This window comes from Hyaena hyaena, unplaced genomic scaffold (genome assembly GCF_003009895.1).
Source record: "Hyaena hyaena isolate Hyena2069 unplaced genomic scaffold, ASM300989v1 scaffold_676, whole genome shotgun sequence".
In the NCBI taxonomy this organism is placed as follows: domain Eukaryota; kingdom Metazoa; phylum Chordata; class Mammalia; order Carnivora; family Hyaenidae; genus Hyaena; species Hyaena hyaena.
The window spans coordinates 297,847-313,896 of NW_024081310.1; the positions used below are offsets into that span (position 1 = coordinate 297,847).

Consider the following 16,050-nt stretch of genomic DNA (forward strand, 5'->3'; position numbering starts at 1 on the left):
GGGTATAAGATGAGGAAAGATCATAATTTGACCCAAGGTGTACATTAGTCCACAGATTCCAAAAGCTGCAGTCTAATAAAGATTCACTGAATTAATATGTGTACCTTTTGTTTTTCTACTGAAGGCCACTGATAATGTGTGACTGAGCAGGAGGATTTAAAACTCACTACTGTTTTTTTCAAAGGTATTATATAAACAGAAATTCAGCCTTTTACACAGTGCAAAACTGAGCAAGCTTCTCGCTGAATTTACTAGCTACTAACGTTAGCTACTGTGATTCCCAGTCAAGTGAATCCCCTGAGGGAAGCGCTTGCCAGAGGCCAACACAAGCATGAGGACCGACTACCTGCCCACTTTCTGGAAGGAGAGTCTTCTGCCATATTGCTCCTGGCAGTAAACACAGCGAGAAATCTCTTTCCCTTCCCACCCTGTCACAGCATTTGGTAGAAGAGTAGATTCTATAGAAGAGAAGCTAGGGCAGATTTTAGACACGTGTTTGAATGGAGCATCATGAAACTGAGAACATCCACTGGCAATGCCCAGAACGCCACCCCTTCCGAGTACCTACAATGAACACAACGACAGGGAAGGTACCAACCACCGTCCCCCCACACCCTCTCTCCCTGTCTTCTCACTTGGCTCTACCTCCTTCTCTCCATAGCCCTGGAGTCCATGCTTTCAGCTGGCTGGTAATACTTCTGGGCACTGCTGAGTCCCACTAGGGCTCTTGGGGTCAGGGAAACTGCCTCGAATATTCCATGAACATTTTATTTTCCCTAAATTAGTGAAGTGCTAACTTACCACTTGTTTCTCAGAAGCTACTGCTGCCGAGGTGGTGGTGGCGGCGGCGGCGGCGGCCATGGGCTGTCTCCCCAGTCCTGCGGTGTTGGTGCAATCAGGTGCTGCTGCTTTAACACCTGGCAGGTAGACGGGAGGGGGGCCAGCTTTAGGGGCCGTTCTGGAGTGAAACAGTGAGTGGTTACAGGGATAAGAGAAGGAACGTGAAGGATGCTGGCTGGGAGGTCTTTGTTTCCAGCCTGCTTTGAGTTGGTTATGGATTGGGGTCGCTGGGGGGTGGTACGGAGGTGGCGGTGGGGGCAAGGGTGGATGGAAGGCCACAAAAGAGTCCAGATCTGTAAACATGGTTTCTGCTGTGGGGGTGCTGTTAACTCGACATCTCCCAGACTGTCTCATTGTCAAGAGTGGACTTTCATCCCCAAAACGTTCATCCGGAAAGAACTTGTGAGGATTCTGAAAGATTTAAACAAACAAGACATTTTTTAGCAAATTTCCTAGATGGAAATGTACAGGCTGAGAGCAGTAAGTGAGATCCTAAGAAAACCACATTCAGCAAGAGTGAAGGCACAACATAGTTCTCTAGGCCAGAAGCCCAAGAAAAATTCACCTTAATAACAGCACAAAAGAATAGAGTAGAACCTCTGCAGCCTAAGATGCAGCCGCTTAACTAAATACTCCAGGCAAGCAGGTTGATAATCTCTTGCAAGATTATGTGATAATGCAAAAGCAGGAAATAAAACCTAATTCAAATGAGTCCTTGCTGATAAAATTAAATACCAAAGGAAGAAAAGGCATACAAGCGAGGATCTTCCTAGAACTTTCTAACAAAACATCTGCACTCTGTCTGAAATAAAAACTATAAAATACTAATCCTTACCTATTACATATGACTCAGTTTTATTAGTGTTTTGATAAACATTATGTAAGAATACTCAAACTATAAAACTTTTATACAATTTAAGATTCAAATTAAGATACAGTTTAGAATGGCAAAGGGGAAAGAAATGAATAGAAGACTATTTCAGGGATGGAAACCACAGCAAAAAAAAAAAAAGAAAATTAAATCAAGAACCTACAAGAGGCCTGCTCCCCTGTCTAAGAACATCACACCATGTTCCCCTTTGAAGACAAAGCTAAACGAGTCTAGAGACTGTGGCAAAAAAATTCAATCACTCAACCAGACAAAATTAAATTTTATTTTAGGCTCTGATTTAGCGGCTGCAAGCAGACTACTTTACACATTCTTCCTTCACTGCAAAACAAATGCTACTGCTCCTGTACTTGGTAAGAAGTGAGTTTTTCTCCCCTGCTGGTTTAAAAAAAAAAAGCACCTTCATTCCTTGATTCTCATCCTTATAGGATTTGCAACATCATGCAAAAAATTTCTTATCCTACGGAAGAGGAGGAGAGAGGACTAAAAGGGGCATCTGGAAGATCTGTTAAGTCTGGTAGTAGGCTACAACCCAAAATCTAGAGACCCAACGAGGGACGGAGAGCGTGGAGGACCAGAATTTTCTACTTCCTTTTTCACCTTTCATTGGCATGTACACCATTAACTTTCAGCAGGCCTATTAGGTATCAAGAGACATAGCTGCTTACATATAGCACCTCTTATCTGCACAACATCCACTTTGCTGGTGAGGAAACTGATACCCGGGAGTGGTTAAGTGGTCGGCCCACGTTAACTAACTGGTAAGCAACACAGCCAAGCTACAAGCTCAGCTCTCTCACCAGAGCTCACGTGCTCCATCCACTCCACACACCGCCTCTACCCAGGGGGGACTTCCAGCTCTCCCAGATCTTTGAGGTAGTGAAAGGGCATGTACTAAGAAGCAGATGCATGCTGGGAGGGCTCCTGGGATGTCTGAAATACCGTCCGCACGAGGATCAAGGCCCTCTATTTCACAGAGTCGAAGGCCATCCCCACCTGCAAGAGCTCTGCAGCGGCATCTGCAAGACCAAACTCTCTTAGCACTCGAATTTGAATTTCATAGCTGACCGTGGCGCCTTCCCCACAGTTGAGCGCATAGGCTCTCTGCACCTGCTCGGTGTGCCGTAGTTCCTGCAGACGTCTAACCATGTCCTTCATAATGAGGAGACGAGGAACTGAAAAAAGAAAAACAGTCTGTAGGCAAAATATCTGAGCTGCACCAAAGGCCACCCACTGAGCACAAGAAAGAAAGCCTGTGTTGTTCTGCATTAGAATTTTCTTAGACATTTATTGATAGCATTTTAATTTCCTGGAAACATACTTTCATTTATATGCTTCTAATTATTTTTTACAGTTTAAAATTTCACTGTGCTCAAAATGCTGCTGACAATATGAAAACAGTTAGTGAACTGTCTTCTTAGTTCACAACCTAACTAAAATTTTACTTCATATATTCTCTTCTACATCTCAGGGTATTTCAGAAATCTTTTAAATGCATTCGTTCTTTTATTCAAATAATTTTTTGAGTCCTGGTTATATGCTAGATATTGGACTTGGGTACTGGGGTGCTCAGATTCAAAGATGTGATCTCTGTCCTTGAAGAGCTCTAGTTTTAGAGAAGTACACTAAGTAAAGCAGTAGAGCACAGGCCATAAACAGTCACAAAGGCAAACATGCAAAGGAAGCTGACAAGATGTGGAGGAAGGGGCCACCCCAGCTGGAAGCAGGCAAGAGAGGCTTCCTGGAGGTGAGGAATCCTGAGTGGCGTCTTGAAGAATGAGAGAAAAACCAGGCCCGTAAAGAAAGTAGAGTGAAGCTTTGTGTCTCGAGCAGAAGGATCAGGTGTGTGTCAAACACACAGGTAACACATACAGGTGACAGACAGCATGGCACAAGCAGCTGGCAGCACTAGCAGAACCCAGGGTTCATTGGTACAAGCAAGAGTAGTGTTAAGAGAGAAGGCGAGGGGCACCTGGGTGGCTCAGTCGGTTAAGCTTCCGACTTCAGCTCAGGCCATGATCTTGTGGTTCGTAGGTTCAAGCCCCGCATCGGGCTCTGTGCTTGACAGCTCAGAGCCTAGAGGCTGCTTCAGATTCTGGTCTCCCTCTCTCTCTGCCCCCCCTTCTCATGTTCTGTCTCTGTCTCTCAAAAATAAACAAACATTAAAAAAAAAAGAGAAGGTGAGAAAGATGGGTAGGAACAGATCACGAATGAGCCTGCATGTTACAATAAGGAATTTAAATTGTACCTTGTGAACAACAGGTAGTCCCTTGTGCAGGGGAAGGACAGGGTCAGGGCAGTGACAGAAAGCGTGATCCGTGAAAAGTGTAAAGTAGGGGTTGGCAGACTACAGTCTCTAGGCTGAATCAAGCCTGCTGCCTGTTTTGCAAATAAAGTTGTACTGGCATATACAACTACACCTGTTTGTTTACATATTGTCTGTGGCTGCTTTTGACAGCAGAGTTGAGCAGTTGTGATGGAGACTGCATGCCCACAAAGCCTGAGGTATCTACCAAGTGGCCTTTCCAGAAAATGTCTGGTTTGTCCTGGTGTAAAGGCCAGAATGGGAGTAAGGTTAGAGGAAGGAACACCAGTTAGGAACCTCGACTAAGGCTAGAACAGAGGGCTCGGGAATGGAGGACGGAGTCTTATATATCTAACAGACAAAATGACTAGAGTGGCCACTGGTTATTAGTTCTGGGGAAAGGGAGCTACCATTTACTGAGTGCTTACTTTGTGCCAGGCATACTCCTAAGCATCTTACTCGTGGTACTTCCTTGAATCTTCATAACAACACTAGAAAGGAGATATGATATACATTTTGCAGATGAAGAAATTAATGCTCAGGGAAGTAAGTTATCTTATCCAGTCATATAAATAAATAAAGTGGCAGAGCCAGGATATGAGTCCACGAGTCTTCTCCAATAGGCTATATGGCATTCCTTAGAGTGTGGTGGGCAAGGAAGAGGGAAGTCAGGTAACACCGGAAGAGGACCGGGTCTTGTTAAACATGAAAGACCAGTCCTATTTTTCTGAATGTACTTAATTGTGAATGTCTTTGGGTTCTTTAGATTCAGTTCTAAGATTAAATTATGCTGTTATTTAATTGTTTAAATTTGAGCTGATAAAAACCGGGCTAATTACTGTAGCTTCAGTATCTGCATAAATCAGCTACAGAAACATTTCTCTTCATACTGTTGTCCAATGTATACTTTAAATAAATGACAGTCTGTATTTTATTAGTGGACAAATATGATAAAGCCAACAACTGATCAGACGCTAGTCCCAGAATAAAATGTGTTCAATTAAAAGTTCTGTTATTCTTTTATTTATCCTTAACGGAAATGACATTTATAAGCAGAAAATAAATAGGGCTATTTCTTTTTTTTTTTTTTTTAAACTTTTTTAAAGTTTATTTAGTTTTGAAGGAGAGAGAGAATGAACAGGGGAGGGGCAGAGAGAGAAGGAGACACAGAATTCAAAGCAGGCTCCAGGCTCGGAGCTGTCAGCACAGACTGTGATGCGGGACTCAAACCTACAAACCCTGAGATCATGACCTGAGCCGAAGTCAGATGCCCAACTGATGAGCTCCCCAGGCACCTGAATGGGGCTATTTCTAGTAATGCTATACAGTTTGCCAATGTTTTTGAATCTTGCGTTGGTAATTGGCAAGAGGTGTAAATCTCTGACCCCCAGATCACTGTGCATTTTCTTACCTTAAAAATGGACACTAGAGCCCTTTGGTTAAAGTCAACATCACCTGATGCTCAGAAATTTTTGTATATCCAAAAAAACAGTTATATCTCCATCTATGGTCAATTTCCTCAAAGTCATCACAGAAGCCTGCACTACCCAACACAACTCACAGAGCAGATCCTGGGAAGCTGGATGGGTCTTTAGGAAACCAACAGTAATCACATTTGATGGAACATGTCTAGACTCGAAGAAACAAGTTTATAACTCAGAGTCTTCTGTGAGAAATGCTTTATGGTGATGAAAAATCTGAATTCCTTTGAACTAGTGGTTCTCACCAGGAGGCGATTTTGCCCCACAGGGCACATTTAGCAATATCTAGAAACATAAAAATGTTCCAAAGGGTTGTCACAAAGGGGTGTGTGTGTGTATGTGTGTCTGTGTGAGTGTGTGTGTGCGTGTGCATGCTACTGACATTTAGGGAGTCCAGGTCAGGGATTCTGCTGAGCACCCCACACTGCACAGGAGCCCCCTCAACAAAGCATATGTTAAGACAGCTAAGGTTGAGAAACTCTGGTGTAACCGGAAAACCTGTATACACCTGTTACTGGAAAATAAAATATGAAACAAAAAACTGAGCTTATGAAGTACTAATTGTATAATGAGAACAATGCATAACGGGCTTTGGAAAGTGAAGAGAATGAACACATATAAAAAGGCTGCAAAACTGATCAGAGTATTCATTTAAATATAAAGGCCTGACGGAAGGCTAGTGTCTCACCTGGAATTTCATTGGCTACGACTGAAGGAGGGCTTGACTGGTGACTGCTGATCTGCTGGTGGCTCATCATGTGACAGCACTGTGGCACGGCAGTATTAACCATGTAAAGTGTGTCTGGCACATTGGACATCCTAACCATTCGCAAACGCACAAGATCTGTTTGCTCCACCATCATCTCGTCCAGCACTGACTGAAATAACAATTCGGCATAAAGAGAATCAGTCAACCATCTCTGTAAATAACAATTGCCTTTAGCATATAAAAAGCGAATTTATTGTTTTCAGTGTATGAAGCTTTAAAATAATGAAGGGGGAAATAACCCCTATCTCTCTAATTTTTTTGTTTGTTTGTTTGTTTGAGGTAGGCTCCATATCCAGTGTGGAGTCAACATGGGGCTTGAGCTTATGATCCTGAGATCAAGACCTGAGCTGAAATCAAAAATTGGACACTTGACTGACTGGGCCAGCCCCTTTACCTCTTTGTTTTTTTAAAAGCTCTTAAAAAAAAAGTTTTTTTTTGAAGTTTATTTTGAGAGACAGAGCAAGTGGGGAGGGGCAGAGAGAGAGAGAGAGAGAGAGAGAATCCCAAGCAGGCTCCACACTGTCAGCGCAGAGCCTAATGCAGGGCTTGAACTCACAAACCGTGAGATCATGGCCTGAGTGGAAACCAAGAGTTGGATGTTTAACTGACTGAGCCACCTAGATGCCCTAACTTCTTTAATTTTAAAAAATCTTTCTGTGGCATCTTTGAAATAATCATCTTCTGAAAAGTTTGCTTTTAATAAATTGAAGTATTTGAAATTCGAAGGAAGGTATAAAATTAAAATAATTTATACCTAAAGTTACTTTAAAGAAAACAAGGTATACTTGGGCTAAATATCAGATCCAACAAGAAATGTTCAAATTACAAAATACTGAAGATTGATTTTAAATTCAACAGACCTATATATAAACCCAATTGTTGTCAGTTTCAGATGAATCTCAACAAACTGCAGAGTGGCCAAAATGAAGTAATGTATAAACCTTCCCCACATTTACTGAGGGCAATTATCTACAAAGTGTGGGTACAGCCATCAGAGAACAGGGAAGTCCCAGGAGGACTATGTGATTAGCTCCCTGCTACCCCATTCTGAGATAGAGTGGAACACAAAGTAGTTTATTACAGACCTTTTATCACGAACTGCAACCTATGTAAAGGCCGCTGTTACCTGTGTGCTGTTAAGCACTGAACTTATTTCTGAAAGACCAGACCCAACCATTATGTTTTTTTCCCCTTTTTGACTATTTAAAGTGTCAACTACTCAATCAGAGGTAGATTATCGATCTAGTCAATACAATTAACCTCTCACAAATCCTTTCACATATCTTGAGCTAGGAATTCGGACAATCAAAAAGAGAAAGAATGTAAGATAACTTAATTCTATACCCAAACAATGCTTTGCCTGTTAATTTGTTTCCTAAAGCTTAATGGTGATTACTGACTTTCAAAGGGTGTCAGTACCTCAAAAGGCCACTCCAAAGTTCTCATGGCTAAATACAGCTAATAAAAATTACAGTATTCCATTTTCACATTACCATATTTTCTTGGAGTTCTTCATATTATAATACATAATTTACTTAGAAAGCCTGAAATTCTATCTTAGTTCTGTGTATTCTAAAACTAAAACTTAATTTCCAAAAGTCAGCCATTACAGAAACATCTTGCAAGACACGGTGTCATTTCTTTAGTTTAAGAAAGACAAAACATGTAGAGTCTTTTCAGAACATCATTCCCATTTCTGGAAGATCACAAAATACAATCATTTCAGTAAAATTATTTTTTTTCCAAATTAACAATCTGCATCACAACTAAGAAAAATGTAAAATGCAATTTAATATGAACTAAGTTACAAAGACATGCTTGATAATTAAACATTTCAGAAAACTATTCTGGTGAGTAAACTAGAGTTTACTTTCACTTTCCCTATTATAGAACATTTAGGCCATCTCTAAATATTTTTACAAGGCCACAGTGAATACCTATGTGCTTATAAGCACAAACTATAGTTCGTAAAAGGTACTCTAATATCTTGAAATGATCTTCATTACCTTCGCTTCCTCCACATATGGAGAGAACAGTCGAGGACGAACATATATTCCAGCATTTTTCTGCCGTAACCAGGCATTTGACTTTCCACCCTCTGTTGTAGGAAGCATATCTGATGGAGGAGTACTAATCAAGCCTCTTTTCATCTTGAAAAAAAAAAAAAATTTTTTTTAGATGAACTAGAGATTTGAGTGAACTAGAATATTACTAAGATAAAAAATAATTATACCTATAATTCATAAAAATTTAGGAATAGATGTTAACTTTCCAAATACTCCAAATGTTTAATAATATTTCAAAAATTCAGTAAAAAAAGGCACTATAATTTACCACTTACTCCAAATGTTTAATAATATTTCAAAAATTCAGTAAAAAAAAAAGGCACTATAATTTACCACTTTTCTCTATATAGAAGAATGATGTAATTAAAAATATAATGAGTTAGACTAGCTTTCAGAACTTTTAATGAAAACCAATTTCTATTTTTTTCCTTACTCACCTAGAAATGGATTCCATCCTCACCCGTCCCCCCAAAAGACAAAAGAACATCTTGGGCCTAGATCTGCAATGCGAGGAGACAGGCAGTGTACACGGTGGTTTGAAGCGGGGGCTCTCAAGGAAGGCAGATTTGACACAAAACCCTAGCTCCCCATTTAACAGCTGCATGACCACAGACAAGTCCATTTTTGTTTTTTGAATATTTTGTTTATTTTTGAGAGAGCGCAAGCAGGGGAGGGGCAGCGAGAGGGGGACAGACGATGTGAAGCCAGCTGACAACACTGACAGCAGCAAGCCTCATGTGGGGCTTGAACTCAGGAACAGCAAGATCGTGACCTGAGCCACCCAGGTGCCCCCACGGACACATCCTTTGATCTGAGCTTCACTTTAGGGCTCCTAGATGGCTGTGGAGGTGGAACACTGCACAACTATATGCTGTGGTCCTGTGGTTTCCTCGTCTATGCTGGGAGAAAATACATCAAGTACCTACAGCTCCTAAGGTGGCAGTGAGGCAGTCATGAAGGTAAAAGCACTTCACACACACTAAGGAGTGTTTTATGGGTTTAACAGCTTGACTAGCAAACTTTCACTGGGGAGTTAGATGTGAAGCATGGAATTAAGAACAGCGATAGGTATTTTCCAGAACAATTTTTTTTCTTTTTTTAGGAAAATGTTTTTTAAATGTTTATTTTGAGGGAGAGAGAGACAGAGTGTGAGTGGGGAAGAGGCAGAGAGAGAGGGAGAGAGAGAATCTGAAGCAGGCTCTAGGCTCTGAGCTGTCAGCACAGAGCCTGACTTGGGGCTCGAACTCACAAACCATGAGATCGTGACCTGAGCTGAAGTTGGACACTTAACTGACTGAGCCACCCAGGTACCCCAGAGATAGATATTTTCTAAGTCTACTAAACCAAAATTCTAAAATATTTTTCTAAACCAAATTCGGGGTTCAATTTGGTTTGTGTCCCAGGTTTTAAACAAAACCAAACATCATTTCTCCAATAATAACCTTGTTAAATATAATAAATGACTAGTTGCTGCATTAGTTAAAATTCTTTTTAACTAATAAAATATAGCATTATATAGTATTTAGAAAACAGAGAAAAACTCCTAACTCTATTGCAACTGTAATAATGCTGATATATTTCGTGCCAGTATTTTTCAAATGGATGTTTACAGAGTTGAATTCTAGAATGCATAAAAATACATTATTTTGAATCCTTTTTTCTAAAATTATATTCCAATAACATTTTTCATGTTGCTGTATTAGCCTTTAGAACTACTGTTCAGGGCAGCAAAATACTCTATTGAGTAGTCATACTATAGTTTACTTTTATTTTTTTGTTATTAGACATTTAAGCTATTTGCAAAAATTTAAGGACAATGCTACTAATGCGTCAGCTATATTTCCCCTATGGGATGGTAATATAATTTCAAAAATTACTGACATAATAATTGAAAAAAATGGTAACTTGTGGCTTTATCTTGCTTTCTTTGGTGTGTGTGATTAGTGAGACTGAACATTTTTTCTAATCAGAAATACAATAAATATTTAATTATTTTCTTCTAGTGTTCCCATGTTTAGATTTAATATTTAATTCTTCAATCTAACAGGGATTAATTTTGTGTGCAAGTGAAATGAGAGCTTAACTTTAAACAAATTTCCCCCAGCTCATCAGCTAGTCTAGCACCACAATGATTCACTGATTTCTGATAGATCATTATATGTTTAATTCTCTTTTAAAATTTATTTACTTTGAAAGAGACAAAAAGAACACGAGCAGGGGAGGGGCAAAGAGAGAAAAAGAATCCCAAGGAAGGCTCCATTCTGTTGGCGCAGAGCCCAACTCAGGGCTTGAACTCACAAAATCGAACTGAAATCAAGAGTTGGACGCTTAACCCACTGAGCCACCTAGGCACCTATGTTTAATTCTTATGTATTAATTAGGATCTTTTTCCTGGCTATTTTGTCTTGTTTTGCTACCATCAGAGATTTTTTTGTTTTGTTTTAAAGTAAGCTCTAGGCCCAATATGGGGCTCGAACCCACTCAGGACTCTGAGATTAAGAGTCGCATGCTCTACCAACTGAGTCAGCCAGGCGCCCCTTGAGTTTTATAATGTATTTTAAATTCTGGAAGAGTTATCCTTTCTTCATTATGTTCTTTGTAGAGAGCTTAAAAAAATTCTTATCAAACCAAACAAACGAACAGCAGTGGGGCGGAGGTGGAGAGGAGGAAAACCAAGAAATCGACTTAACTACAGAGAACCTAATGGTTACTGGAGGGGACGTGAGTGGGGGGTGAAATAGGTGATGGGAATTAAGGAAGGCACTGACTGTGATGAGCACTGGGTATTGTATTTAAGTGATGAATCACTAAATTCTATAACTGAAACTAATATTACATACTAATATTAACCAACTGGAATTTAAATAAAGACTTGGAAAGAAAAAAACTTAAATACAGAACAAAACAAAAACCAACTACTTTGTATGTAATGGAAAAAAATTCTTAGTAGTTTTCTTCCAGATGACTTTTATGTCTCTAAGCAGTTGAAAAACTGTAACAGTGCACTGACGTTGTAAGACGTGTATAGAAGTAATATTTATAACATTTATTGTTCACATCCATTAATTCAAGCAATTCTACTGGTTTAAAAAATTCACTTTGAAAAAATTATGAAAGTAACATGATCAGCCCCATTCATCTTTAACTGAGGTATAATCAGAAGAGTCAATCATCCTTTTCAAACTGAACCAATCTCCTTCCCTCCTGCTCCCTGATTCACTGCTGTGTTTGAAAAGTCTCCAAAGGTAATTTCTACACTTTCTTTTGTGAACAAGGATCTACTTGACCTACACTGATAAATGGCTGAAGTAACTCCCCCTGGAGACTATCCTCTTGAAAAGTAAGACTGCTATCCCCACTCAACTCTCACTCACCAAACCTTATCTGTGCCAGTGGCTGACACTGGAGACACGACACGGTGCAAAACACATGTTTGTCTTTGTCCTCATGGACTTTACACTTTCACAGTACTCTGATTAGTAGAAATTATGTATCATGATTAAAAAAAAAAAGGTAAGCCTGTACATTTTGGTACATTTTCCTTTCACGAAAGGGATAAATGAAGAAAGACACTTACTGCATCACTGAGGACTTCACTGTTTATAGGTAAGATGTGTTCAATTCGCACAAAAGGTAAGAGAGAAGAAAGGATCTCTCTAAGCTCTTCGATGTCCAGGTCTCGTCTTTTTACGCCTCTTCTGTTCACACTGTGGGCAGTGCCACTCAGTAAGTTTGGCTCTATGAGACAGAAAATGAGAAGTCTCCAACCAAATCCAAGTTTTCTCTCTAGTACGCTTTCAGTAACACTCTTTATACTTAGGTGCATCTGCTTTAAAAGGGATTATAAGTTTTTTTTTTATGTCTTAATACCTTTACTTTGATAGAGATGTTCTTCGACAAAGAAAAAGCATGATGTCAACAACAGGATAACTTTTTTTGACTGTTTTGCACTGAAGAATTAAGAATTCTTTTCCAAATACTAACTCAAAGCAGAAAAGAGGACACTCTATTAAAATCTAGTTTGACCAAGGGCTTTTTCTTAAGCTTTCTCACTCTTGTGCCCAGTCTTTAGTACAATTAAGGGCACTACAGGGCAAGTGGTATTTCTGGTCACTGTAAGTTATCAGTATACTCATTAGGCTACCATATGTTTACCAGCAACTTAACAAGATATTAATTACCTGGTATTTCAAGCAGCAAAATACAGTGTGCACTGTATTTAACTCTGATTTCTATGATAGTCTCCTAAGTTTCCTTACTATGGGAATGTTACTACATAAAAGTAACCCTTTGGTCTCTGACATGCAATATATTTCCACTGTCCAGAGCAGAGTAAAGGTTTTCTTCACTAGGTATCAGTGAAAGGGGAAGATCTGAAGTACATAAAAACTTATGATATTAAGGTAAAAAGAAACATTACTTAAATTTTGGGAATGTTTAATCATGTCTATAATCTAGGAGCTATATATTATTTTTCTTAAAAAAATAAGATCTTTATCATTCACAAATATAAATCTGCCTTTTTTGCAAATACTCTAAAGGTAAATAGGTATTTCCTTTAAATCATGTGATAGATGGATAGAGAGATAAAGAAATAATTGTTTTTGAAAAGCTAGGCTTTTTCTAGCATGACTTGATAAAACTGTTGCTAGCATGTGGAAAAAACGGTTTCTTTTCTTGCTCTGCTATGATTTGGCTTCATACTTACACAAAGCAACACTTTTCAAAAAGAAAATTTCCCCTTAAAGTAGGGGCATCCTGTTTTCAAATGAAATCTTACACAAAGTTCCCAAATATGTAACAGCTAAGGGCAGAACCATTATATATGAAGGTGACTGGTAGGTAAAGCCTAGGGGCACCTGGGTGGCTCAGTCACTTAGGCATCCGACTTCGGCTCAGGTCATGATCTCCTGGTTCATGGGTTTGAGCCCCGTGTCAGGGTCAGCACGGACAGATCAGAACCTGGAGCCTGCTTTGGAGTCTGTGTCTCCCGCTCTCTCTGTCCCTCCCCTCAAATTTATTTTATTATTAAAATAAATTATTATATAAATTATAATATATAAACTTATAATTATACAAATTATATAATTTAATTTAATAATTATTAAAATTATTATATTATATTATATTATTAATTTTATCTCAAAATAAATTTAAAAAAATTTAAGGAAAATTTTATCAAGGATGCTCATTATCTGCCTAAAATAAATATGACATTTCATCTTACTACCTTGCATCAATGAACAAGCCTACGGCCTATAATGATTATGCAGAATTATATACAATTTATTCTTATTATTTGGAGTAGTCATGTTCTATAGAGTCACTGTAAACAGTCTGCAAATACTGAACCACTGCTCCTAAGGGAAACACATGGTTAGGTTCCTATGAAGCTCTGTTCCCAACAATTTTGTCCACTGATCAAGACATAACCTTCTTTTATGTGTATTTCTGTTTAAAGACCTTATTAATATATATTGTTGATTTATTAACATTGAATTCACAGCCGAAAGCACTTCCACTCGTACCTGAATGAAGCTTATGTAACTCATAGTTTCTCTGTAAGGCACATCACAGCCTTCTTGTGCTTAGGGACACTACACAGCACTAAAAGTTACACCTGGAGGCCATTTTGAACAGTGAGATCACACCCCCATAAAATATGAAAAGCATATAATAGGCATATATAAAAGGCACTGTATAGACTGTGAAAAGGACCTTGTTTGCAGTGTGAGAATTTAAATAGGAAGAGTGTCATTCTCTTCCACCATAAGCTGGGAGCATGTGCAACAGGGAACTCAAATTTTTTGTCACTCTGGGCATGTCTGCAATTGATCATGAAAATGCTGGAGGTACTGATTTTGAGGCTATAAATAAATTTTAGTAGGTAGGTGAATTTTCAAATACAGAACCTGCAAATAAGAAGGACAGACAGTATATGGGCATTTCAAAAACTTCCAAATTAATAGTAGTGGCTTTAATATTAAAAAACCATTCATGGGGCGCCTGGGTGGCTCAGTCGGTTAAGCATCTGACTTTGGCTCAGGTCATGATCTCACAGTTCGTGGGTTCGAGCCCTGCATCAGGCTCTGTGCTGACAGCTAGCTCAGAGCCTGGAGCCTGTTTCAGATTCTGTTATCTCCCTCTCTCTCTCTGATCCTCCCCTGCTCACACTGTTTCTCCCTCTCTCAGAAATAAATAAAAAACATTAAAAAAATTTTTTAAAAATTCACATCTGATAGGGCACCTGTGTGGCTCAGCTGATTAAGCATCTGACTTCACTCAGGTCACGATCTCAAGGTTCATGGGTTCTAGCCCTGCATCGGGCTCTGCACTGTCAGGGCAGAGATTCTCTCCCTTCTCAGCTTGGGATTCTCTTTCTCTCAAAATAAATAAAAACTTAAAAAAAAAAAAATCACATGTGAGGATTGCTAATGGCTTTTGCAGGCCACAGAAAAATAAATTAGGAAAAATAAGAAGTCCTGAAAGACAGGCTTAGCCTGAAATGTTTATGTATTTTAAAATGTGACAGAACTCCATAAGTGCACTAAAAATCATGACTTGAACACTTTAAATAAGTGAACTTCATGATATGTAAAGTATATCTAAATACAGCCATCAAAAAATGACAGGAAAGGGAAGTCTGTATTTTTCTAAAGTAAAATGCTTTGAAAAACTGTTTTGATTTGGGTTTGCTATATAGAGGAACACAACACTCTGAGGGAAGGAGCATGTGTATGTTTCCACCTCTTCTGCAGTATCCCTAGTTGGAAACCATTCAGAAGCATTATTTTTCCTTAACCTTCTACAAAAAAAAATAAGTCACACATAGGCTTTTTTGGGGGGATAGTCATATATTTTTTTACTGAGGAAAATTCACATATACAGCATGAGTGGGGGAGGGGCAGAAAGACAGGAGAGAGAATCCCAAGCAGGCTCTGCGCTGATGCAGGGGCCTGAACCCATGAAGCTGAGATCATGACCTGAGCCGAAACCAAGGGTCGATGCTTAACTGACTGAGCCATCTAGGTGCCCCACCATTTTAACCATTTAAAGTGTAGAATTTGGTGGGTTTTAGCATATACAAAGTTAAAAAAAAAAAAAAAACAAGAATTTTTTAAACATGTGTTTATTTAGGGATGCCTGGGTGGCTCAGTTGGTTAAGCATGCATCCGACTTCAGCTCAGGTTATGATCTCACAGTTTGTGGGTTTGAGCCCCGTGTCGGGCTCTGTGCTGACAGCTCAGAGCCTAGAGCCTGCTTCCGATTCTGTGTCTCCCTCTCTCTCTGCCTCTCCCCTCTCTGTCTTGGTCTCTCTCTCCCTCTCAAAAATAAACAAACATTAATAAATAAATAAATGTATGTTTATTTATTTTTGAGAGGGAGAGAGAGTACACGTGAGCAGGGGAGAGGTGGGGAGAGAGAGACAGAAAAGGAGAGAGAGAGAGAGAGAGACTGAGAGAATCCCAAGCACACTCTGTGCTGTTAGCACAGAGCCTAATGTGGGGCTTCAACTCACAAACTGTTGAGATCATGACCTGAGCCGAATTCACGAGTTGGATGCTTAACCGACTGAGCCACCCAGGCACCCCCAGTATATATACAATGTTACACACACACCACCACTATCTAATTCCCAAACATTTCCATCAACAATATGCTCTGGTAATATTTTAATCATTAAATGAAAATTTTCATCC

General features: G+C 39.3%; 1 protein-coding gene across 1 annotated transcript in view; it reads right to left on the minus strand.

Moving 5' to 3' along the window:
- The window catches only part of BTBD7 (BTB domain containing 7), a 55,405-nt gene that overhangs the window by 6,856 nt on the left and 32,499 nt on the right, over positions 1 to 16,050 (minus strand). The window contains exons 5-9 of the mRNA XM_039217295.1: positions 11,928 to 12,088; positions 8,291 to 8,434; positions 6,204 to 6,393; positions 2,726 to 2,904; positions 802 to 1,251 (exon numbers count right to left, since the gene is read on the minus strand). Of these exons, the coding sequence (XP_039073226.1) occupies positions 802 to 1,251; positions 2,726 to 2,904; positions 6,204 to 6,393; positions 8,291 to 8,434; positions 11,928 to 12,088 (1,124 nt within the window). The remainder of the gene's footprint in view (positions 1 to 801; positions 1,252 to 2,725; positions 2,905 to 6,203; positions 6,394 to 8,290; positions 8,435 to 11,927; positions 12,089 to 16,050) is intronic.